Source organism: Pseudopipra pipra, chromosome 2, assembly GCF_036250125.1.
Source record: "Pseudopipra pipra isolate bDixPip1 chromosome 2, bDixPip1.hap1, whole genome shotgun sequence".
Taxonomy (NCBI): domain Eukaryota; kingdom Metazoa; phylum Chordata; class Aves; order Passeriformes; family Pipridae; genus Pseudopipra; species Pseudopipra pipra.
The window spans coordinates 85623284-85648026 of NC_087550.1; the positions used below are offsets into that span (position 1 = coordinate 85623284).

Below are 24743 nucleotides of genomic sequence, written 5' to 3' on the forward strand. Positions count from 1 at the left end.
TTTTCTTAGTGGCTAGGTGAACAGAAACTGTTGATGATGTGTTTCTTAGGTCACAGGTTCTCATTCTTCTCATTCTTTGAGTTAGAAAGTGACAGAACTAAGGTATTGTCCCTTCACCATGCTCCTCTTTTATTTTTCTTTTTTTTTCTTTTTTTTGGGGGGGGTAAGTGTGTTTTGGGTTTTTTATTTGTTTGTTTGATGCAAAATAATTTCCACTGAAAACTGCTTGGTTTCCTCAGTGAGAAACTGATACTAATAACTTAAATAATCTATAATTTCTACTGTTTTTCAAGTTAAATAAATTGAATTAAGGTATTTACAAGACTGAGCTATTTTTTCCCCTCAAATTGGACTTAATACTGTAATAACAATCATAATGGTTTTTTTTCCTTGAAGTAACTGTTACTCACATGTTTAAAAATCCTTTGAAATATGGAGCACTTGAGAGAACAGCATATGGGAAGATGACCAGCAGTTTGATACACAGCTAAACAAAACCACCGGACATTTCTTCACTAGGTCATTGTACAACAATCTTTAAAAGCAGTGCTTGGATTATTTGGAAGAAGAGGAGGTGTCCTTTCTGTTTGGTGTTTGCAGTGTCTGATGTCAGATATGGGGTTAGTTTAGTTTAAAGAAAGTGTCAGAAATTATACCAGGAATTTCTTATCAAGAGGGAAAGCATTATGAAAGGCAGTGCTTATACATAGTTATGTAGCCTGCAGCTAGTGATTCTGTGGATATCTTCACACCATTTGTAAATATCTGATCTGGTCTTTCATTGCATCTTAGTAACCTCCTTCACTGGAGTAAGCGATGAGAAGGATTTGTGGTAAATGTGATGTTATTCCTACCAGTAGCACTACAACAGCTAATTTACCAGTTACCCTACTTAGCAGAAATTACTTTCTGTATTTCCTACTTCATAAGGTATCACAAAAATGCTTTTGGCTTGTGTCTGACCCCATTTAAATGTTGGAGTTTTTTAACTTTTGCTCAGTGGAGGAAGAGTTGGCACAGATCTGTATATGAGACACATCTGCAGCGTGGATGATTTTGTTGAATAATCTGAAGTTCTCCGAGGGTTTTGGTGTTTCTTTTGTTACAAAACAGTCCAAGAGCATTGTTTCTTTCCAGCTGTTATCATTAAAGTAAGAGACTAGGAAAGAGTTGTTCGTTTTGACTTCTTTCTAATCTTCTGTTCGGTCAAGGTTATTGATATACTTTGTGCAGTTTCTCCACTTTACTAAATGCGTCACTTTCTGTCCTCCTGTTTTTTTTGTAGGAGCTGGATGGCTTGATAGAGATAAACAAAATGACTCACAAGCTTCTGAGTAGATATATGACCTTGGACAGCTTTGATGCCATGTTCAGAGAAGCCAATCACAATGTTTCAGCCCCTTATGGGAGAATCACTCTTCATGTCTTTTGGGAACTCAATTATGATTTCCTGCCAAACTACTGCTACAATGGATCCACTAACAGGTTAGCAAGGCAGCTTTTTTGTTTGCAGCTGTTATTCTACCATCTTCCTGCAACTTCCTTCTTAGCAAGCGCTGACAAGTCCATCTCCATTCATTTAGTATTTTCCATTTCAAATGAAGTGGCATGACTCATTTTACTCATTACTGTTAAATGTATGAAAGCCTCTTATTTGTCCACAATAGAAGTCAAATGTAACCACAGCATCCAAATTCATCATTTTAATGACTTAGTTATGATACGCTGAAAACTAAAGTGTGTCCAAAACCACTGCGAAGTGCGTATCAGGAAGATATTTCGGTAAACATGATCTTCAACTGTGAGACAATGGAAATAAAATTATATTCCTGGTTCTGTGTTAATGTGAAGAAAAGGATTGCTTACTGGAGAACGGAAGAGTTCAGTGTTCACTGCAACTACAGTTGCAGCCTTGAGTGAGTAATGGAAATAGGGAGAGGAAGGTGGGATCTAAGGTTTGAATGAGGGGGAAGGTGCAATGTTAAAGATTTTTCATTTATGGGCTTCCTGCTTGTGTGCTGTTTTTAGGATTTGTGTTGCTTTTAGTCTTTACTCAGGTTTTGGTTAAAGCCTCGTGAAGTGACAGTAAAGTGATATTGAATATTGAGATGTAGGAAGAGGAGGAAGCCTGTTCTCATCTTTCACTGTCTCCTTCAAAAGCTTTCCCTGTCTGACATGTTCTATGATGGTTATGTTGTATTTTAGATCCAAGATTCTGTCTGCAAAGAAAAAAAAAGAGGAGTGTTTTTTTTGTGGCTAACTTCTGTTAAGTGAATCTGTTTGCATAGGGAAGTTGAATATATTTCTGAGGGAGCTGCTGTGCAGTTGATGTATCTGGAGATCAATATTGGAATATTCAGTGCGCTGCATTAAGAATAATATAAGCATAATATTAAAAGAAAATGCTGATGAAATGCTGCTGCTTCACCTGTCAGCTTTATTGAAAGACATTCAGTAGCTCCTATACAGTTTAGTCTGTGTTCATCCTGGCTGTAAGGACTGATGTACTGCAGACCACAGCACTTGGAAAGCCAAAGTGAAGTGCCAAAGGACACCAGCAGAGTCTTGTAGTTGCTTGTCTGTTTAAAAACTGTACACAAGAATTGAGTTAAGCTGATCCTCAAGCTTGTTGGGTAATTAATTCAGGGTAATTAATTTAAGAGATGATAAAGGGAGCCAGATCTTAGGCAATCTGTGTACTGTGTTGTCTGATTTCATCGCAAAATTGCTTTGATTTCGGTCAAAAGCAGCAGTGTGGAGAGAATTAATGTGTGTGTTGCACGTGCTATACGGTGCCCTTTGATATTTTTGGTGAGGGAGGGAACAGGAAGTTTTTAGTGATTTTATAGTTCTTAAGCACGTTCGTGATGTTTGTTGCTACTTTACTTGTTAGTATGAATTTTCAATTGGTTGCATTGAACTGTACAGGTTATTGTGTGTAAATACAGGAGGATACAGTGAGGAGCTGTGTGAGAGCTGCTGGTCTAATTCTTGACTCCTGATACATAATGTCTTGTATGAAGGCTACATGTAAACAAGGGAAGAAAAGTAGCAATGAAAGGTTGAAAGAAAGAGAAATAATCATGCTGAAAAGCAGAGAGGTTACTTGGTGGTGTGAGGGATTGGAGACAGAGTTCCCAGGAAATGTGTAATACCTATGGCTTGCCTTATATTAATTTGTCTGCAGCTTCAGTGTAAGGGTCCTTCTTTTAAAGTTGGTGATTTTTTGTATCCAGTGCCTTTTGAAGCTCTTTTCCCAAGAATGCTGGAATGTTACAATTTCAGATATCTGTAGAAGAGTTCAAGTGTTTAGAAACCCTGCATATTAGTTCAAAGCTAAGGCTTTTCATGCAGAAGTGCTGAAACATGTTGCACGTTTAATTATTTGGGAATTCTTTTATATCTGATAACGTACTGAGATTAAGCAGTGAGGCTGCTATTAAAAGATTTAATAATTTAGTAATTGCAGTTGCCATTTATCTGAAATTTAGTCTTATTAATGCTGGCCAGCTGTACAGCTGTGGCCAGATTCAGGGGCAGCAGTTTGTGGAGAAGCAGTGGGGAGATGAGTGAGGGGGCCTCTGTGGATGGGCCTTAGCAGTAAAATTCAAGGGTGTTTTTAATCCAGCAGTTGACGATCATGAAAGAAAGATAACAAACCTCTGGATAATGCACAAACATATAATTGCAGGTTCAGTGCCATGATCAAAGGCAGGTGAGGTCAAAGCTGTGTCTAGTCCAGTGTCCTGCTGCTGTCAGCAGCCACAAAGAGGCCGAGTGTGAAAACAAGGGAGGCTTAAGGTGATTTTTCTTCCCAGGAAACATGCCAGCCTCTAGCAATGATTAGGTGTTTCTGCAAAATAAAACTGTTGGGATGTTAGTGTATTTCTGGCCCTTTACAGGTATAATTTTTTCCCCCCATTACTTTGTCCTGTCCTTTTTATAAAGCTACGTGAGATTTTGGCACTCATGATGTGCTACAGTGAAGCTGTGTGCTGCAAGTATCTCTTCTTGTTTGCTCTCATGTTGGCCCTCAGTCGCATGTCTTCCCAAGCCAGAGGTCTTTCCACACCAGGAATCTTTGTCATGCTTATGTCTGCATCTGTACTTTTTCATTCCCCTGTACCTCCCTTTGTGCAATTAGGAGGTCTAGGGTTGTCCAGCAGATTCAAATGACACAAAGACAACATACACATTTTTGTTCTTTGTTCCTTTTCCACTATCTGTAGTGTCCCTTTTCCTGCCTTATGTTCTTTACTAATTCTAAGCTTGTCTTTTCCTTCCATGACAGCTTGTTTTGTGTTAAGGACTAACAGAGGAGCAAGTGTGAGACAGTCTTATATTTATTTAAATAGAAGATTTTCTGTGCTTTCTTGACACAAATGATACAAGCTTTTGGACACAGTAGTCAGACTAGTAGCTCCATCTCCTCTCAACACATTACCCAAATCTGTGTTCTCTGGTATAAATTCACTTGTATAGCAGTCTTCCAAATGCAGTGTGACATGTTTCTTCCAAGGATACAGATTTGTCACAGAATGAACAAAAAGACCAGCTTTTTATTTTTCACTCTTCCTGCCTGCCTGCCTCTCCCTGTTCCTTTTGCAAGCTCTCTGTCTCTCATGCTACTTTTGAGACTAACATTCACAAGAGAACAGCTGTGTCTTCTTGTGTTGCATATACTCTGACAGTCACTCTTCAGAAAAATGTTCAGCCCTTTCAGACACTGCTGGAGCAAACCTGAAAAGAAGCACTGGCAGTGAAAATTACCTAGTTTCTGCTATGAAGAGCCAAATGGTGCAGAGATACAGACATGCAAAGTTGAGGTGACTGTAGTCAACTACCTTTCCCAACCTAAGAAAGCAACCAAGCAAACAAAGGAAAAGTGATAGCAATGGATTGGTTGATATCTATTATTCTTTCACGTGGTGTTTTGCCTGCTGTTTCCTCTGTTCTCTCCATCTTGACATCTATGTTCAAGAAGGATGAGTTGGATCTAACATTCACTTAGAGAGAAGGTGTAGGGCTACTCTTAGATCTGGTAGATGGGACAAACTAACTTGAGAAGGCTGGAAGTTAAAAGTGTTCATACCAATTAGATAGGGGAGTGCAAAGGGACAGTTTCTGTAGAAGCAGGGAGGGAGGATAGTGATATCTTACTACTTCTGAGATGAAGCTCAGGAATTCTGTGAATGAGATTGTCTGACCTGGTGCCTGAAGTAGCAAGGCAGCAGGTTCATTGACCAAAAGTGGTCTCTTCCAGATATCTCCTTAAATATATTATGGTAATTAGAATCATAGAATCATTTAGATTAGTTTGTGAAGTGCTCACTATGAACTGCTTCCTGGCAGGTATCACAAAAACACCAATATTAAATGATGTGATCCCTAAAATACTTACTTTAGAGGCTCATGTTTTCCTTTAGCAATCACTGTTGCAAAGCTTTGGTAAGCCAGAAGGCTTTTCATCTGCTTAATCTACTTGGACTGCTTACAGCCTGTACTGATTAAAATGGATAAATTGCTATGAGATCATCAACACTGATTAAAAATGAAACTGATTATCTTGGAGTATGCTGAAACCTGCATCCAATCAGTATCCAAGGGAAAATATCCAAGGGGAAGTAAAAATTTACTTAGCTTTAGAATTGACACTCAAAGAGCTTCAGTCCTTCAAAGAGATGTTTGAGGAGGAGCAGGAGGAAGCCAACCAGCAGAACATCAGAAAGAAAACACATACACACACAGAGAAGAAGTTTGAAGAACAGTAGATGATGCTGAACTGTAAAGGTTTCTATGTAGCCCTTAGTTTTGAGGGAAGAAATTTCTAATACTTATCTGAATGATATACTGGGATTAGTCACATGCCTCCTAGAATGATGCCGTCTCTTTAGCCTGTTGTATCCTTAGCCTTAGACATTGCCTTTCCATAACATAATGTGACTGTATCTCTTACTGCTGCTTCCTTACTCTTTTTCTTCCTCTCTTGACCTCTTTCACCCAAGAAAGCATAAAATGAGTGCTTGCTTCAAGTCTTCAAGACAGCTTTAAGACTGTTTTGCTACTGCTCTGAAGCATTAGAGTTGGAGAAACCCCCAAGAATGCAGAGGAACACTGGGAAACACACAAGAGTTACTTGTGCTTGTACTAACTGGTTTGCTCCCAGACTCTTAATGACATTGTCATTGAGATATATTCACAAAACCTTTTGAAAAGTTTAAGAATTACAGTTGCAACTTCCGAAGTTATGGGGTGCCCCCACTTATATTTTGAAATACTCTTTTCCTTGTGAGTTTAGTGATAAGAAATCAGCTCTTGCCCAGTGTGCCCACACACTGAAACCCAGTCTTTTATCAAATGACATCTCTCTTATGATTTCTTTCATTTTAGAAATTTTCTTAGGGCTTCAAAGTTGTGTCAATTTCAAAAGGAATGGGATTTGGAGAGATAAAGGGGAATAATCTCCGGGACTGTCGTATGTTGCAGATTACTTTGAATTCCATCAAATGTTTGTATCATCTCTGATAAACTCATTAGTGAAGTATCTGCAGAAAACAGATTCCAGTGATCTCAAAGGAGAGTTTTCAGTTTCTATGTAAGTGAGAGAGAAGGGGGGAAACTTGTAAACTGAGGAAATAGAAACGTAAAGAGATTTCAATAATATATCTAGTATCAAAAATAATACACATAAAGGATGTATTTTTCCTCAAAAGTTCTAAATGCAAACACTTTCTGGACTGCAGCAAATACAAGTATTTTTGGGAAGATGGGATAAACTATTTCTGAACAAGTAGCTGTACCTATTTTTGATCAGGATAAAAAAAATAGAAAACATTGTCCTGAAGTTACAGAGTCTCACAAAAATGATTCAGATTTCTCAGAAATAAAACGTAGTGGAAATAATTGAAAGCAACATGGTGCAATTTATACTTGTCTGGATGAAACAATTTTGGGTTAGCATAGCTGGTTTTGTTTTCAACTAGAAAATGGATGTATTAAAAATAGAATGTCTGTTATTTCTAGGAAAAATTATTAATGAAAAATTGATTTTGTATGCTGGTTTAAATTAAAATACATTTTAAACAAAACCAGATCAAGATAAAATTCTACCTTATGATATTGTAGCATATTGCAAACTTCCTTTCCTGAAACCTTGTCCTAGATGCATTTATTTTGCTTGGTTATCACTCAGATCAGCCTGATTTGATACAATCATTTGATGTGCACTCCTTAAATAGCTGGTTTTGCTTTTTGCCGTGCATATACAGCTTTGCACCACTTAGCAAGAAATCCTTTTTAATCAAGTTAAAAAATAAAGTGGCCATCCAACTCATAAACAACCCCCCCAATAATTTTCCTCTGTTTAGTGAAGTTAAGCAGAATCAGAATTGCTGTGGATATTGATTAGCTTCTTTCTGCGCTAAAACTGTAGTGCTGCCAAATGTTCATTACACTATTAACAGGGAACATTGGGGAGAAAGTCTGTGCTGCTTGTTCACAAGAGGACTTGTGAGTAATCCTTCTGACTTTGGTGCCCTCGGTTGGGCACTCAGTTGACTGTTTGATCCTATCTTTTGCACTGCTCCATATCTTTGTAGTTCTCTTGCAGTCCTCTTAACAGTATACAAACGTAAAGCTAAACGTGGTTTGTATTGGTATTTGCTCACACTAAAGTCTAATCAAACTTTGGAAGCATTAATTTTGCTACAAGGATTATACCCTTCCTCATGACTTTTTTTAAAGGTAACAATCTAACATACTTCTCCTGCTGTGAGTTTGGGGGGAATAAAGCTCCAAAACATTAAATAGAAATGTCATGTTCTTCTTTGAAGGTGTACTTCTTTCTCAAGGGTTTAATTTTGTGAGCACAAGGAGCTTCCTTACTCCTCATGAGAGGTTATTGCTACTTTGTTAATTGCTTCCTTATTTGCTGGACTGCGCTAGAGTAGAGGTGAGGACTATTTTGGGACTGTGCACACCACTGGAAGAACAGTAACAGTTGAACTGCATTATGATTTGTGTCCATGCTTTTGGGCAGTGCAGGCTATGTGCTTCCCCAGTTTCTACTAGGGCTGAAAGGCTACCAGTCTGGCTTTGATTTTATATGCAGACGAAAGCAGTATTATACAGGGAAGGTGGATCAGGTGCACACTGACTAACCTGAGTATAATTAATTAATTCTTTACTATTTTTTTATAGATTTGTTCGGACTGTGCTACCATTTTCTCAGGAGTTTCAGCGAGATAAGCAGCCTAATGCACAGCCACAGTATCTCTATGGATCAAAGGTTGGATTTAATTCCTGTTACATTTATGGTTTGCTAATGTTTAAAGGTATCTCTTTTTAATTATAGAAAGTATGGTGTATGAAAGTTATTAAATACCCTGAAATACATTCTGTGTGTATTTTAAATTGAACGTACACTTTTTTTTCAGACTTTGCTGTGAAGCTCACCATATGTTTCAGCCAAAGTGCAAGTGATTACTCTGATGGTTAGTCTTATTTGGCATAGCTAAAAATAATTCCTTCTCTCAACCACCTTGCATTGCACAGTTGCTTATCGTGGCAGAGCAGACTTAAAGAAAAGATTAATTACTCATCTGGTGAAGTGAGAATGAGAGCCCATCTTGGGTGCAGCTGCTCCCTTGTTACAGTGAGCAAGACTGAAGTAAAGGGAAAATATAGGAAAAATTGCTTCAGATGTTATCTGACTTAAAAGGAATATAGATTCTGACCATCATAAACTATCAGATACCAAACTGCTTAAATTATTTTTTTAAATGTAGCATTCCAACCAAGGACCTCAAAGTCATTGGGATGAAATTGGAATTCAGGTCATCTCATCTCCTGCATTAGCGTCATGTTTCTTGCTTTGCAGATTAGGAGGGCCTGGAAGATTTATGTAAGTTTTCAGTAGAAGTGTACATGATATGCACTCACGTACTCTCTGCCTTAAGGCAATCCCTGACACTAAGGTTGGAAAGGAGCTTATGTGGGTGACAAGTTGAAAGAGCACTTGACACAAGAGAATAGTTGTGGGTTTTCATGAGGCTACCCGAGTGAGGAAAGTTAACCTGTATTCAGAGGACCAATGCTATGCTCATGTGTAATAGGTTTGTTCTCCCTAATCACTGCAGATCTATTTTCTTCTGCTTCAGAATTATTACCTGAGTCTTAATGACCGTTAAAGGCATAATGCATTAACAGATATCTGCATTTTTAATATCTGGTCAGAAATATTAACCTACTTCCAACAGCAGTAAAAACCAGCAGTGATGTCTTCAACAAATCATTTGAGAATATTTAACGAGCTGTTGTTCTATATTTTGCATTGTTTTTCTGAATACCTGGGAGGCAAATTTTAAGTATGGAAAAGATAAATGAAAATATAAGGATCAAATTAGAGAATTGGCAATAAAAAAGCTTTAAAATTATTTATTATTATTTAACATTATTTAAAAATATGTACTCAGTTATACTTATAATTTATACAGGTGTGCTCTAAGTGTCATGTCAGGCTACTTTCATTATCTACCTCCTGCTTAAACATGAACATAATTAGTCTGTGTATTACTGTTATTTTCTTTACATCATATCCTAGTTATGTGGTGCAATCTCTGCCCAGCAATCTAGTTTTTGAGAGCTGAAGAGATAGCTCAGAAGTTACAGATTTCAGTCCTAAAATATCTGTTGTATTTGTAAAACTTTCATGCTTTTAAAATGTAAAGGAAGTAGAAAATGATTCACATGTCTTAATGTGGAATGTAACAGCTGATTGTTTGGTCCTGTGAATAGTGTTTTATATAATTATTTGCCAACAGGGAACAGTAAATTATAGAAAAGTGGGATTTTCTTACATTAGAGTTATTGTGTTCCTTACTATTTTAGGAGCTGACCAGATGCAGCGTAGAGCAAAAAACCCACTGAATTTCATAGAGATTGCTAACTCAATTTATTTGAGTGATGATACAGTGGGGTGAGTGACAGAGGATTAACTGAGGAACACTTTTTTATCAGTCAGGTTACATTATTAAAATGAGTTTAGTAATCTTTACTCTGAGAGCTCTACATTTTCAGAAATCTTGATTATTTTTATCTATGAACAGAAGCAATTGAGGAGGGTCTTACTTGCATTTCTGGAGCAAATTTCGTAACTAAATATGCCTATATTAGCAAATATTCCTGACTCTCTGTAATTTTAAATTTTTACAGGGGTATGTTTTTATTCTTGAATCTAGTGTGGTTCGAAACTGAGGATACCTGAATGGAATTTTTTACACTTCTACTGTATATAGCCAGTAACAGATAGGAATTCTTACAGGATGGAGGCTGCACGTTCTAGTGTGGAATATGACTGCATGATATTATTCTGTGTAGTATATACCAGGCTTGTTACAGAGCACATCATTGTTTGGGTCCTTTAACTATTATGTTGTTGAATTGCCTCCTGACTGGATAATAATGAAATATAGAGTAGCTGTGGGTTTGTTTTTTTTTTTAATTTTGTCTTTTTTGAGTTCTTGAACTGTTTAAGATGTTCAGGTGAGCGCTTCACATTGATCATTTTGCCTTCATAGTGAAGAAATGTCTTTTCCATATTGGATTTTTCTGTTGCTGGTTGGTTTGGAGTTTTTTGGCATTTTGGAGTTTTTAGGTTTCTTTAGCAATGCATGTGTCTATTTAGGTCAAGTCAAGAGTATTTTGATTTCTCGTGCGTAGGTACACTCATACATGCATGTATTGCACTGTAATGGCTAAACACTTTGTGCAGAAGCTTTCACGAGCAATATGCTTGTATAAGTGTAATTAAAGAAGGTTTTAGTTTGGATCTCCAAGTATTCACATATTCTCAGATATTTCTAAATGAATCAAAGCATTTGGTCTATGCTAATGTGTAGTGATGCTTAGCATAGACAGTTGTAGCAACATTCTCTTTTGCATCTAAACTTTCCTGAGCGGTATCTTCATCCAATTAGCAAAACAAAACCCCGCAGATAAAACTTATTTCTCCTGGCTGAGATGGAAGCAGAGCTGTCAGGTGGGAAGGGGCTGACCTGCAAAAGCTCCTCAGGCTTTTAAGTGAGCTGTAATGTTTTAAAAGATTGTTGAGCATGGTCATTGAAATTCCTTTACTCAGGTAAGGTGAGTGTAGGATTAATGAAATTAGTGTTAGCAGGTTGGAATTTGGCAACAAGGAGTGGATGCATAAAATATTTAATAATGTACATATAAGAAAGAGTCTCCTCTGGGGATTTGAACTAACTTGGCATGTTGATGAAATGCCTGGTTTTATAGAGGTTGTGTAGACCAGCATTTAAGAACTTGCTTTCTTATTCAGTATTTTCCAAAGAGTTTCATGTTTGCATGTCTCCTGCATTTTGTAGGTGCTAACTCATTTGTTTTCTGAAAAACACCCCTTTTGGAAGGTACTGTTCAATGTGAATATAATGGTTTTTATCTACTGCTGGTAATTAACATCAATCTGCACTATGTTGTAACTTGTTATGAGTTTGGTAATCACTTAGAATGTTTGCCCCTTACTAGATGATGGTTAAAACTGGACAGTGAACTACCAAAACACAAAACTGCTAGAATGAACCTGAATGAATCTGTAATAGAACTTTCTGAGCAAGAGAGGAAGAATCATGTAGTTTTATGAGCGTGTGATGACGAGTTGTTCAAAGCTAGTGGAGAACACAGATGCACTCTGTATAGGTGGCTCATTTGCAGTGGGTGCGAGATGGTTCATTGATTGTAAGATAATATAAATGTTTATCTAAGTAGTGCACAGTAAACTCTGTGGGTGGAATGGTGTTATACTTAGATGAGGTAAATCCCTTTGGGAGCACTTCTGTGGTACCACTTTGTCGTCTCAGTCTGATACAGACGTGTCTTTTTGGATATATGTGTTTATATACAAATAACGAAATTCAGTAGGTGAATTGCCTCTTAACTGCTTTAAGACTGAACTGCTTCTTGTTATCAGTAGGATATATACATGTGTATATAACATAAATGTATGGAAATATGTGTATTGGACTGCCTTAAAACCCACATAAAGAAACAGAGATGCAGAGAAGTAAACAGGTTTTCAAGGGCCCAAGATGTTGGCAGAGATAAGAATATGTGTCTTGGCTCCATCCCTTTAACATTAAAATCATCTTTTCTTTGATGAAAACCCGATCACAGGAGTGTTACCGTTAATTTGATTACAGAAAGATATTAAAGCATTTTTTCTGTCCCCAGTACCCAGCCACCCCTTTTCGGAAGTTAACCTGTAGTGTTGGCTTCATTGTCTGAAGAGGGTTTTTCAGTGTCTATTTCATGAAAGACCATCATTTGAAACAGTGGTACACTGTTATCATTCTCAAGTTTATTTGAGACTGATGTGCAAGACAAAGAAAAACATGTCAGCTGGAGGAAATGCTCTGTAGCAGGTGGACAAAACGTTATGGCTAACTTCACACAATACAGATGCCTTTTGAACTGATTTCTAAAAGTAATACTTGACCCCATCAACACACATTTCCGTGTGCCATGCTTATCCTAGTAAAAAAAAAAAAAAGAAGATGCATCAAACTTATGCCAACTTGTGTCTTCCTACCACTGTGAGAGTTGATGCCTTTCACAAGTCGTGGGAATTGTTGTCAAAATAGAGTAACTGAAGAGATCTGCTACCTGCTGTGAAATTGGGCACTCTCTTGCCAAAATTGTAGGCTCCCCTTACTTCCAGGGCATGGTGGAAAGGGATGGCATCTGCCCAGCTAACAGTTCTCCAGCCTTTACTGGTACAACTGAGCTGTGTCAGTGAGAGCTGAATTCACACATACATTCATACCAATAACAATTTAAAATGCCTGCAGTCACAGTGTACCTTTGTTTTCTAGGCAAAATATCCTGTATTTTATATGTACTATATCGCAATACTAAGATTTATTATGTTTTTATGGAACACAAATGCACTTAAGAGATTTAAAACAGGGTGACTTATGCATGCAAGTCAGACAAGATTTGTAATGTTGTGAGGGTGAACAGGTTTCTGTCTAAAGGACCTTGGCACTTTGCCATGAAGCTCGAGGCAGAGTAAGATAATCGACAGGTTTTCTTCTTACAAAAATAAAATGCATTCTTACTGTCTTGCCCTCCTTCATTACTCAAAATGTACTGTGCAATCAGAAAGAAATTTGCAGCTGATTAGTGAGTTTTATCATTGAAACTGAAAGGGAAAGAGAGAAGGAAGGGCCGGGAGCTGCTTCTCTGAATTCCATTTCCTCTACAGGGAGTCACTGGCCCGTGGAGCAGAAGGTAGCTTGTGGTGGGAGCAGAAGAGTGCAAAATATGATAACTCAGGATGTTTCCTTAATTAGAAGTGTCCTTACAAAGTCACTGTGCTGCATGTATTTAGACCAAGGGAAAATTTCAAAGACAGATGAAAGGACACCACAAAAATCCTGGTGAGTTTAGCTTACATACTGAGACTGACCTCAATGCACATGGGAGCTATGGAGAGCACCATGGACAGTGAAGTATATAATCTGAATGTAGTAGTTTGCAGTGTGTGGTTTGGGAAGCAGTTAAATTTGTATGAGTAAAACTCACACTGTCAAACCACTGCACTCTGTGTGTATGTTCCAGTTGCCTGTAGTGTAGCAGTCTGGGTTGCCATCTGAAAACTTCTACTCAGTCTTATTCACTCTAGTTAAAAAAAAAACCACACAAAAACCTACAAAAATTCTCATGGTCACTTTTGATTAATTTTTCTATTTGCTTGCTGTTTTAGACTAAAGAAAAGCAACCAAAAAATCCCCTTGAAATGTAAACCAATTATTTGCTACATGCTTCATTTTAAAACAATGGAGTGTAACTGAAGTGCTCACTTCTTGGGAATGTGAACCTTTGCTTCTGAGTACTTCTGGATGCGTATAGATTGTTGGAAAGGGATGTGGCACCAGAGCTGAGAGTGCTGGGGTGAGAAGTCAGAGCTCCCTGTTGTGAGCGCTGACAATGCATGTGATGTGTTGGAAGCAGTTGGGATATCATACGTAGTAAAAATCTTCTCCCTGACAAAGGGTTTCTAATTTATAGCAGAGCACTGTCCCGTTACTGGGACTTGTTCCCGACTTTGGGAAGTCGACGTGACAGGCTCGTTGCACGCAGAGGGGTTCTCTATGATTGTGGCCAGCTGGATGCCACCTGGATGCTTTTCTTCAGTGTCCTGCATCTGTTGTCTCTGTCTGCTGAACTCCTCTGAGGTGTAAGCCACGCTTTTGGTCCATGCCTCCTCGTGCTCTTGTTTGGAGGTCCTGTTTTGTTCTTGCAAGCGCTCGTGTCTCCTGCGGCACAGGAGATGCAGGCAGCCGTAGAGGAGGATTGCAGCAATGATGAGGAGCAGGATGCTGCTGGTGAGCCAGATGCCCAGTGCCAGCTCTTTCTTGGTGTTGCTCGCAGATGCCGGATCTCGTTCCAGTGTGTTAAACACTCTGCACTGGTCACTGGAGGGGTTTGCGGACTGGCAGGTCACGCACATGATGTATGTGGTTAGTGGAGTTAGGTTTTCAACAACAAAGGAGGAGCGACTGGTGGGCACCCTCTCTTCCTTCTGAAAGCTTTTTTTCGAGTAGCTGGATAGCATGTTGTTCCAGTTAGGGTGGTACATGATGCTGTAAAAGCTGTCAACACAGCCGGCCATTTTTGGCCAAATTACCACTGCCGTGTTTCCTGTGATGTTTTGGATGGTTATTCCCATCAGTATGATGCTTGTGTGTTTTTTTTCTCTCTTGATGCTGATCTCTCTGTGGAAAGGGAAGACCTTCTTTGGAGGTAACTGAGAATCTGTGGCACTGAGGATGTTGTGTGGATCTTAATCGTAGTGCTCTGTAATTTAGGAATGGAGTTTATTAGGAAAGTATGCTCTCATTTGGTACTGCAATGTAAAACTGTGAGATTAAAGTTCATAGAGTTTGGGGTATTTTAAAATGTGTATTTCTCTTCCAAGTGAAAGGAAAAATATAAACTTAGAGAAATTCAATCAGAGTTGCTGCCTGTACAAGTGACCAGTTTTACCTTTTCTCCATGAGAGATGGTGAATTTTTGCAGAATTTGCAATCAGGGAATAACTTCCTTTTACATTTTTTTTCCCAGGTGATAATGGAAAAATGCAGCAGTTGTTTTTTCTCTAGTCTGAGTATCTTGCATTTTATGTTAAGTGGAAAAAGAGTGTTGGCAGGAGTGGATATTGAGGGATAAATGCCTCTACCATGCACAAGTCTTCATTTTTGCCAGTCACATTCAACTGAAGAACAAAATAGTATTTGGAAACATCACCAGATATTATTTTGTCTCCAGTATTTTACATTAGTTTCTTATTCACGAATATGAATATGAGCACCTCTCCTATAAAGACCATGTGAGAGAGTTGGTACTGTTCAGCCTGGAGAGGAGAAGGCTCCAGGGAGACCTTACAGCACTTTCCAGTACCTAAGGGAGGCTGACAGAACAGCTGGAGAGGGACTTTTTACATGGGCAGATAGTGATATGACAAGGAGAAATGACTTTAAGCTGAAAGAGGATAGATTTAAATTAGATATTAAGAAGAAATTCTTTACTGTGAGGGCAGTGAGGCACTGAAACAGGTTGCCAAGAGAAACTGTGGAAGGTGTCTATGCCCATCACAGGGGTGTTAGAACTAGATGATCTTTAAGGTCCATTCCAGCCCAAACCATTCTGTGGTTCTATGATACACTCCATTTTTTGCTGGTGGATTAGCACATCTGTAGCTACTGCGGCTCCACTGCGGCAGTGGCTGTGATGACTGTACATTGGTGGTATCAGTATCACAATATCTAGTCTTGATGCTAGTCAGCCTCTTGGAAAAGCTTTCTCAAGTTAAGCTTAGTGAAATACAACTTTCACTGTAGCATACCTCTTGGAAAAGTAGTGGGTTTTTTTTTAAAAATTACTAATAGTCTTTTCTGTTCTAAATGATTTCATGTAGTCCCATAGTCTGTCTGCCCTGAACTTCTCCTCCTTATAATAAAATTCAAAATAGAAAACCTGCCAGTATTTTGAGATTCTCAGTATATGTTACCACTGTAAATAGTGAAAGAAAGCATCTATTCTGTGCAATTTTCTAAACACATCTATGAAAGAATATATAATAACAGCCAGTGGGTATTTTCATTTGGTTTTGCTTTTACTGTTGTGAGTGTAACTTTTGAAAAAGAGCTTATCTCTTCGTTTAATTGTCTGTTTCCAGTGGCACTCATGTGAAAGTTTTTCTTCCACTTGGAAAGTTTCTTACTTTTTTAATGAAGACAAATGGCCATGACAATAACACCGTATTTAATTGTTTATGACTTAATTATAAAAATGAATTTGTTATGATCAGATTTAAAATGTTACATCTCCTGGCTAAATAGCAATTAAGTATTGAAAATTCTCTGAGGAAGAAATCTTGTAAGATTTGCTCATAACATGTTCTGAAATTATTCTGTAATAATTATATTTTATACTATATAGAAGACTGGAAAAGTATATGTTATTTTAGTGGGATTTTGATAGTGACATCACATTAATAGTAAGAATTCTATGCCTATTTATGTATGAAAATTGTTGCTCAAGGCTTTTGGATTATACTTATTGGGAAGTGAGAAGAAAAAATATGTATGTTAATCTTCATTATGATGTAAAACCATGGATATGAATGATCCGAGTAGATGCCACTGTTCTAATTATGTGGTAAGTGCACCCTTTTAATACAGAAACAATATAAAGGAACTGAGTTTGCTATCAAATAAACTTATCAGACAGACACATTTTGGCACCTACCCAGCTACTGCAGATACTGAAATTGGGTGCATTAGTAAGATCAGAGCTTTTACTTTCTCGACTGTCTTCTCCTTAGCTGGTATATCCCTAGCACTTAAAATTATAATTTATTTTTTTTAGAACACTTCCTAACACAGCCTAGAAACAATAGTTTCACCAATTTAATCCTCACAGCATTTTGTAAGTAGAATGTTTGGACTGTAATTAGAAAACAATGATACGTTTCTAACCTTACAAAACATCAGTTATTAGAAGACACATAGTTACTGACATGTAAATGTTTGGAAAAACCATTTGATGTTTTATGGATTGTAAAGTCAGTACTTACCGTCACTTCCTGATGGAAATTTCAGAACAGAATTTTCATATGATGATGCTGCTGTGAAAATGATTTAGATACCAAGTTTTCTGTATCCCTTTCCACACGAATTATTTCCTGACTGATCCCCTGTTTGCCAGTTTGCTTTTTCTTCCCCTCAGATTCCCTGGATTGAATTCTCATTGCTTGGTGATTTCAGTTTTTTTCTCCGTTGCTGCTAGTGGCATGGTTTCTTTGTCTCTTCCACTTAAATTCATGCAAGAGCACATCTTGTCTAAAGATGCTGTTGCCTGGCTTTTCAAAGACTATACAGGAGAAAAAAAATAATGTCTTTTCCCCCCTCTCTTGCTTGCCTCCCCTTGGACAGTGTACTGCTTGAACATCCCTGTTATATGCTCTTGTGCGTGGACCAGTGATGCTGTGAGTGATTAATGTTAGCACTTAGATGACATCAGCAACTAACAACTCTTTTTTTTTTTTTTTAATTTAAGTAGGGGAGGGAGCAAGTATAGATTAAAAAATAATGAACAACAACTTGTCTTCCCTCCCTCTCCACCCCCACTCCCCTTTTGTTAGTGGCTTCTTCTCTAAGGATTTTATGCTTTTGTGCATCATGGGGGGGAAGTGGTGGTGGTGTGTAATGGTGTTTTCTAAATCCCTTCTCACAGTTCATAAAGCTTCAATAATCCAGCATTTACAGTAGACCATTTTAGGTACTCTCCTATGAGGTTTACATTAAAGAAAGATGTATTTTTAGATTGGCTGGCTTCTTATTGTGAAGTTTTTTAAATACTGAAATCATGGGTTTAGGGCTTGCTTGTCTATGACAACTTTTTGCTGTCTGAAGAGAAGTTCCCTCCCCTAAGCCTCACAGCAGTAAAAGACTTTAACCTACTGAAGTAAAATTCTCCTTGTGCTGTAGTCAAAATAGATAGTTTGGACGTGTTTGTTGTGGAGACCTACCTGATTGGAAACATCAAAAGCAAAAGAGGAAATCTCATCTTTTAGGGGCAGTTGTGTAAATGCTTAGTGTACCAGGCCATTGATCTGCACATCTGTTCTTTAGGTTTTCCCAGTTCTCTCCACTGTCTTTGCCCCGGAGCCCTTTTCCATTTGCGGAAAGCTATGGAAATGCACAGGGTGCACTAGAGGGATGCTGCTTTAGACTGTCCCCCTGGTGGGACATGTTTGGAGTTTGGCCTTTTAGCCAGCTCTGATGTAATAGCAGGACTCTGCTATGTATAAGGATTCTAATACTTATTCAAGTGTCTGTTTTAGTTTGCATCTAGAATGCAATTTTTAAATTTCTAAGACCACAGTTGGAAACTAGTGTTTATATAGAGATTTATAACATAAATAAAAATATGCATTTTCGATCCTGCTTGCTTCTAAAGATGGTTTTTAAGTCTTTTCCTGTTATGAGACTAAAATCCTTCAGGAGCTTGGTCGAATTTCATTAGTTGAATTCCAGTATCTGATGTTGACTTGCATAGGTAATTAGGGCAGGATCTGCATTGAAGGGAATGTTCTCCCTGGAAAATTTTCTGTAACAGCTGTGTGTGAAGTTAAAAGTCTAATAGTATGCTGTTTTCCATGTATGTATTAGAGAGAATGGAACTGCAGAAAATAAAAGGAAACACGACAGTGCCTTCTGTAAGAAAGGAGAAAGAAAGAGCAGGATTCCCTCTTAAAATTGAATTTCAGGATATTAGGAGAACAACTCAGTAGCAGAAATGGAGGATGACAAGTTATCTGACTCCTCTCTGATCTGTGGCTTCAGCAAACAGTTCTTAAATCCCCATACAGCACCAGTCTACTGTACAGTTGTGTTCACTTTCATAGAAATAAATGATAATATGGCAAAGCACCTTGTCCTATTTATACAGCTCTTGAAGAATTTCCATGAGGTTACATCCCAAACTTAGATTTGCTTTGATCTTGTGTACAGCTAAGGGGTTTGAAGAGGAAAGATCCTTATTAATTAGTTGCAGAGAGCAGTAACTGCAGAAGGCTTTTTCGTGGAGATGAGTACTCAGAGACTTAAAACACAAAATTGAAGTAACTTCTTTCAAGATGTTTTGTGCATAAAATGGATGATATAGGAATAGAAGCTGTGCTTTAAATTCAGGGATCTGAACGTTGGCTTTAACTACTCTTAAGCCTTTTATACTCATGTAAATAAAAAATTCAAAAGAGGAAATGTTCATGGCTTTATAAATGGTAAGTGGAAGATGTCTGGTGGAAAAAAAAAGTGTTTACAAGTTTGTCTTGCTGATACAGAGATTTTGGTTGAAGTTCCTGCCTTATAAAAGGGAAACTCTGTAATTAAACTTTCCAGAGTGACAGTGGGATACAATGTTATTTTAGTTTTATTACACTTTAAAACACTGTTTAAATTATATTATTATAAAGATACAAGCAGACAAAGTTTCCATTAATCATATGTGTTCTCTCATTTTAGGCATTGAATCTGGCATATTCCAGCATCTACAGCAACTACAGGAATTTTGTTGGTCCCCCTCACTTTAAAGTCATCTGTAGACTTCTTGGATATCAGGGCATTGCTGTGGTGATGGAGGAATTGCTGAAAGTTGTCAAGAGCCTGGTATGCTAATTGTCTTTAATTTTCTGCTATTCCAAAGGGTTTCTGGTAGGAAATGTCTCAGGGAAAACAAAGTGAAAATAAGATCTTGGATAAAAATAATTAAAATAACTTCCATTGAGGTTCAATATAAGCTGGACTTGACAGTCTTGTGCAAGCAATAGATATGCCTTGGTACCCTGAGCAGTGTTTTGAAAACCTGAGATTCTTCATTAGAGATTAATTTAATTTGTGGAGACCTATGATGTTAGGGCCTAGGAAGACTCTGGAAAAGTGTGAATATTTCAAATTAGTTGATTTCAACTTAAAGACCATACTGTAAATTTTCTTTCTTGATATGTTTTTGACAACAGCTGGAGTGTGCTTTCTGCCTTGAGCCTAACTTCAGGGCTGTCACTAAGGACATCATTAGTAGATGACTCCTTAATAACAAGCCAGGTTTGATCTCCATGTTTGATCTAGCAGTGGTGCTTGGACCAGATGTTGAAGATGTTACCCATACAGCCTGGGTACCCTGTATTGGAAAGGACCTTTTCTGTAACTAGGAGGAGGTTGAGGGACTGACTGTTTGCTATATTATTAGTATCTATATATACAGACATAATGTACTGCAGTTAATTTAAGCCAAAGAAATTGTCTTTTCTGCCCTGTCCCTGTTGCTTGTAAGAAGCTTCCTGCCAAAAAATCCGGCTGGGGAAAACTGTGGCATTCATAATCACACTTCAGGCACTTGACACATTTGGCAGTTTGTTTACAGTAATTCCCAAAATGTTCTAATTACATTTTTGGTGTTCTAGAAAGGCTGTAGGATGCTTGAAGAAGTGCTGTAGTCTAATCTTCAGGGAAAGAGGAAATCACATATATTTTTCAGGGTTTGGGTGTTGAGTGTTGGTTTGTTGTGTTTTATGGGGGATTTTTTTTTTAATAACTTAGTGGTAAATCTTCTCAATTCATTAAAGGTGGCATTGAACACTTAGTCATTTACAAAGAAAGTTAAAAGGCCTGGGGGAAGGTATCCTGCCAATGCCTGATGCAGATGCTCAGATGTGGGGAGATAGATAAGAGATAGGTATCTAGTGGGAGGAAGACAGACTTGACTGTAGGCTGGGAACTATGTCTCAACTGGTATGTCCAGAAGAGCCAGTTTGGGCAGTTACAGTCATATCTGATCATCAGCTTTTCTCTCTTGTTGCTTTTGAAAATATTCAAATGCTTTTTGAATAGTTTTGAAAGTATTCAAATGTAACTTTTTTACCAAAAACCTAAAAGTTAGTTGGACAGTAGAGACAGTGTGCAAGACAAGAGCATGTTTTCATCTTTTTTACCTTCCTGGCCTTAGCTGTTGTGGCACTCTTCTTGTAGTAAAAGGTGTCTAATGCCACATGAAGGAAAGTGAAGTTCTATTCATCTGAAAAAGTTGCCTTTTTAAATATGATGACTGGTGGAATTAAACGCAAGATTTTTAGAACTGCTTTAATTCATGTGTAGTTTGAATGCAATTCCTTGTAAAGTTTCTTTGTTCAATAACACTGACATGTTTGCATACATTTTTTTTCTCTTAGTTACAAGGGACAATTCTTCAGTATGTCAAGACCCTAATGGAAGTGATGCCTAAGATCTGTAGGTTACCAAGACATGAGTACGGCTCTCCAGGTTAGTTCATGTTTGGTGTTATCACAGCAGCCTTAATAAGATGATACTAACCACTGTCTTCTAGATCTTGTATATATCTGTCTTTCCCTTCCTCTTTTGTCTTCTGATAATCAGCAGTTAGTCTGTGTTAGGCTTTGGTGTTTTGTTTTATTTTGTTTATTCCCACAACATGAATCATTGAATGCTGGGCTTTCTGAAATTACATAATAAAGTTTAAAGTCTTCTGTGCATAGGGCAGAAGGATGGCAATCTGTATATAGACAGTCTTAAGATATAATTGATCTTGAGCTGGGATGTTCACAATAGTTTCTATTTCTAGTCTTTCTCATAAGTGTGTTGAGCTTTTCCTCTGCAAGTTAGCCTCTCACATTTTTTCTTTTTAAATGTCTAATTTAGATAACCTTGATTCTCTGGAACAGCCTCTATTCCCTCTTCCTTTGCCCTTATCAGATGTCAGATAAAAGGAGTGATACTGCTGAGAGGCAAACTGGTCCTGCCAGAATAGTTATGTCTGAGGCTTGTGTGGGGCGCATCTTAGCTACTCAACAGGAGGAGTGACAGTTGCAGGAGAAGAAATGGCTTTGAAAGCCACTTGCCACTATGGAGAAATAATTGGCTAATTAGTATTTATCACATTGTTCACTGAAATTTTGAATCTGCTTCCCCCCTTCAAAATATTCCTCCTCCACAACTTCTAATTAACACAAATTAATCCTTCCATGTGCCACCCACCTCCTGAGTTTATTTTTCCAGAGTTGCTTAGTTTTATTAAATGCCACCCCAACTGGAATGAGGTTGTTTTTTTCCTGCTTCCCACAGTTTTCTTGACGTTCATTACCAATATTAAATGAAACTGAGGCCTTACTAAGTGTTTCCTTCCTATTTTTCTCCCTAGAGCATAGAAATGGATGAATCATGGTAGTTAGCAATATAAAAATAATGTATCTGAGGCTTTTATCCATTCATTAAAGTCTTACCTCAAAGAAGCCTTTATCACACTGTCTTGCCACTTCTCCCTTTCCTCTCAAAGACACCAGACAGAAAAGACCTGTGGAAGCTCAGGGCCCCTCTATCCCTCTCTCACATCACGGGAGCATTGCATTGTGCTCTCTGACACCTACCCATCATGGAGCTGTCTGTCCTTGGAACAGCTCTGACTCATAAAGCAAAATGTTCTCTGTGATGAGGATGTGCTGTAAATTTTAGCCCTCATCTGATATCTGGAGAGGAACAGCCAGATTGTAGAAGGGGGGGCTCAAAGTGTGCTTGATTTCAGTCACTGTCCTCACCGTTCTGTGCTAAATTCTCCTCCGTAGTAGTCTTTGCCACACCTTGTTGATGTGTTTTGCCACAGAAAATGCAAGCCAATACATGCCAGCTGTTGACTGTTCTCTCCTCTGCCTCCAGAAGCTTTCTCAGAAATTACCGGTTGTAGTAGTAAGCCTGAGTGCTATGGGATATATCTGTGTGCTGCTTCTGTTCTTTTACAACAAATCATTCAATCACTTAACTGGCACTACCTACATACACAGACCAGAACTGTGATTCCAATCCCTAGATTAAATATGTAGATTCTCATCTCTCTTGATATAACATGCATTTATCAATTCAGAATTAATTTCCTGAGTCCATTCTCCACAAGTATGCTCAGTAAATAAGCCTCTAGCTCTTTCATACACTTTGGACTTTTTATTTGGAGAGCTTTGTTTGGTCTCTGCTGATTGCAATTCCTTGAGCCATACATGATCAGCCTTCTAGACTTGTGGATTTCTAAATGATGGTTTATTCCTGCTAAAAGGAGCAGAGTACAGACAGTGGCATCAGAGTTGTTCAGGACTCCTCTTTGCCAATGGGTTTGTTTCCATAGGAACAGTCTGAAGCAGTGGGGAACTTGCTCATCTTGTAGTCATAAAAATATTTGTCTAAAAATACATTAAGCATAAAGATTTTTAAAGGGACCTTTTAAAGTTGCTGAAGCTCTTAAAGGAGTATTTGCCTTATAAGAGTTTAAACTTGAAATTTCATCTTGGAGGTAACATTTTCTTCTGCTATTTCTGAGTATTTGAACATGGCATTCCTGCTTTTGATGAATGAGTATCGTGCCGCCCTGAAGTGTTGTTGAATACCATGAGGAAAGTAATTTGTCATCTCTGCTGTGAGATGAGGCTTTTGTCACTGCTATACTACCCCTCCAAAAGAAAGTCTTTAAAAACTGATGAGTTTAGCAAGACATAAACTTGAAGAGAAAGTAGCCTAATTGGGTATTTTTTCATAAGTATAGCACTTCCGTTTTCTTTTAAAAAGCCCCAACAGAACCAAACCAAAAAACCACACAAAACCAAACCAAAGAAACAAAACACTCAAGCTGGTGCAGGACAAAACACTTGTTACCCCAGGCCATGATCTCTTGAAATCCCATGTGTTAACACCACAATTTGGGGAAGTCTCCCAATGCCCTGTGCTGCTGGCTGCTGTGTTCCCATCTCGCCTGGGCTGATTGTACAGCTGGCAACACCTTGTGAGCTGCTTCAGCACAGCAGTCTGGCAAAAAAGCAGTCTTCCATGGCTTCTTTTTCTAGAATATTTCAGGTCAGACTGTAATAGGAACTGGAGCAAGCCTGCACTGGGAAGCATGGGGGAGACCAGTAGTGGCTGAAGGCTGCTGGGGAAGCATCACTTGGGGCATAGCAGAAGGGTTAAGTAATGCTCCCTGTTATCCCAGGTTTTTGATCAAACTCAGACGAGTAGGAGAATAAGTTAAGTGGAGGCACAATGGCTTAAGTGCTCACTGGATGATGGGAATGTATTCATAGGTCTTTCTGAAATCTGTCCATTGGAGAAGGATTTGTGAGAGCATCACAGACTATTTGAAAGATGTAAATCACCTGGTTGACTGCAAAAGGGAAGGAAGGACTCGTTAAATATGCAGAACAATGGGGTATTTCTTTCTAGCAAAATAAACACAGTGCACAGGCTCCATGGTCACAATTCCTGGATACATGGAAGTGCTTAAACCTTATGAATATTTCTATGCCAAGGAATGGCAGGACCAGTGATATGCAGAGTTAATGATGTCTCTTGTGAACCAAAGAAGTATTTGGAGCTAGTATTGAAAAGTATGAGTGTATTGAAATGTATGAAAGTGAACATAGACTAAGGGTCATTATAGCACCTGATTTCTTGGGAGCAGTTTTGCTATTGCAGATTATTAGATTTTATTTCATAATAGTCAAGTCAGTTCTTTGCAGAAAATAACCCAAAACACACTAGGCCAACAATTATATTAAAGGTCCAGTTTGTTTTTAGTCAGAAATTCAGTTCACTTGTCATTAGTCAGAAATT

At 38.1% G+C, this 24743-nt stretch overlaps 2 protein-coding genes across 4 annotated transcripts in view; one reads left to right on the forward strand and one right to left on the reverse strand.

Moving 5' to 3' along the window:
* CYFIP1 (cytoplasmic FMR1 interacting protein 1) overlaps nucleotides 1–24743 on the forward strand; it is a 74729-nt gene that overhangs the window by 38833 nt on the left and 11153 nt on the right. For all 3 annotated transcript variants that reach the window (XM_064646187.1, XM_064646186.1, XM_064646188.1), the window contains 4 exons: nucleotides 1286–1485; nucleotides 8200–8287; nucleotides 19608–19751; nucleotides 21311–21401. In XM_064646187.1, the coding sequence (XP_064502257.1) occupies nucleotides 1286–1485; nucleotides 8200–8287; nucleotides 19608–19751; nucleotides 21311–21401 (523 nt within the window). The remainder of the gene's footprint in view (nucleotides 1–1285; nucleotides 1486–8199; nucleotides 8288–19607; nucleotides 19752–21310; nucleotides 21402–24743) is intronic.
* Nucleotides 12352–17551, reverse strand: LOC135409990 (fibronectin type III domain-containing protein 9-like). The gene is made up of 2 exons (XM_064646221.1): nucleotides 17156–17551; nucleotides 12352–14874 (listed from the first exon to the last, which is right to left on the reverse strand). Exon 2 carries the CDS (start codon nucleotides 14744–14746, stop codon nucleotides 14075–14077), a length of 672 nt encoding a protein of 223 aa, XP_064502291.1. The 5' UTR covers nucleotides 14747–14874; nucleotides 17156–17551; the 3' UTR covers nucleotides 12352–14074.

Coding starts and splice junctions, on each gene's coding strand:
- LOC135409990 (XM_064646221.1), bottom strand. CDS start 14,746: ATGGGAATAACCATCCAAAACATCACAGGAAACACGGCAGTGGTAATT.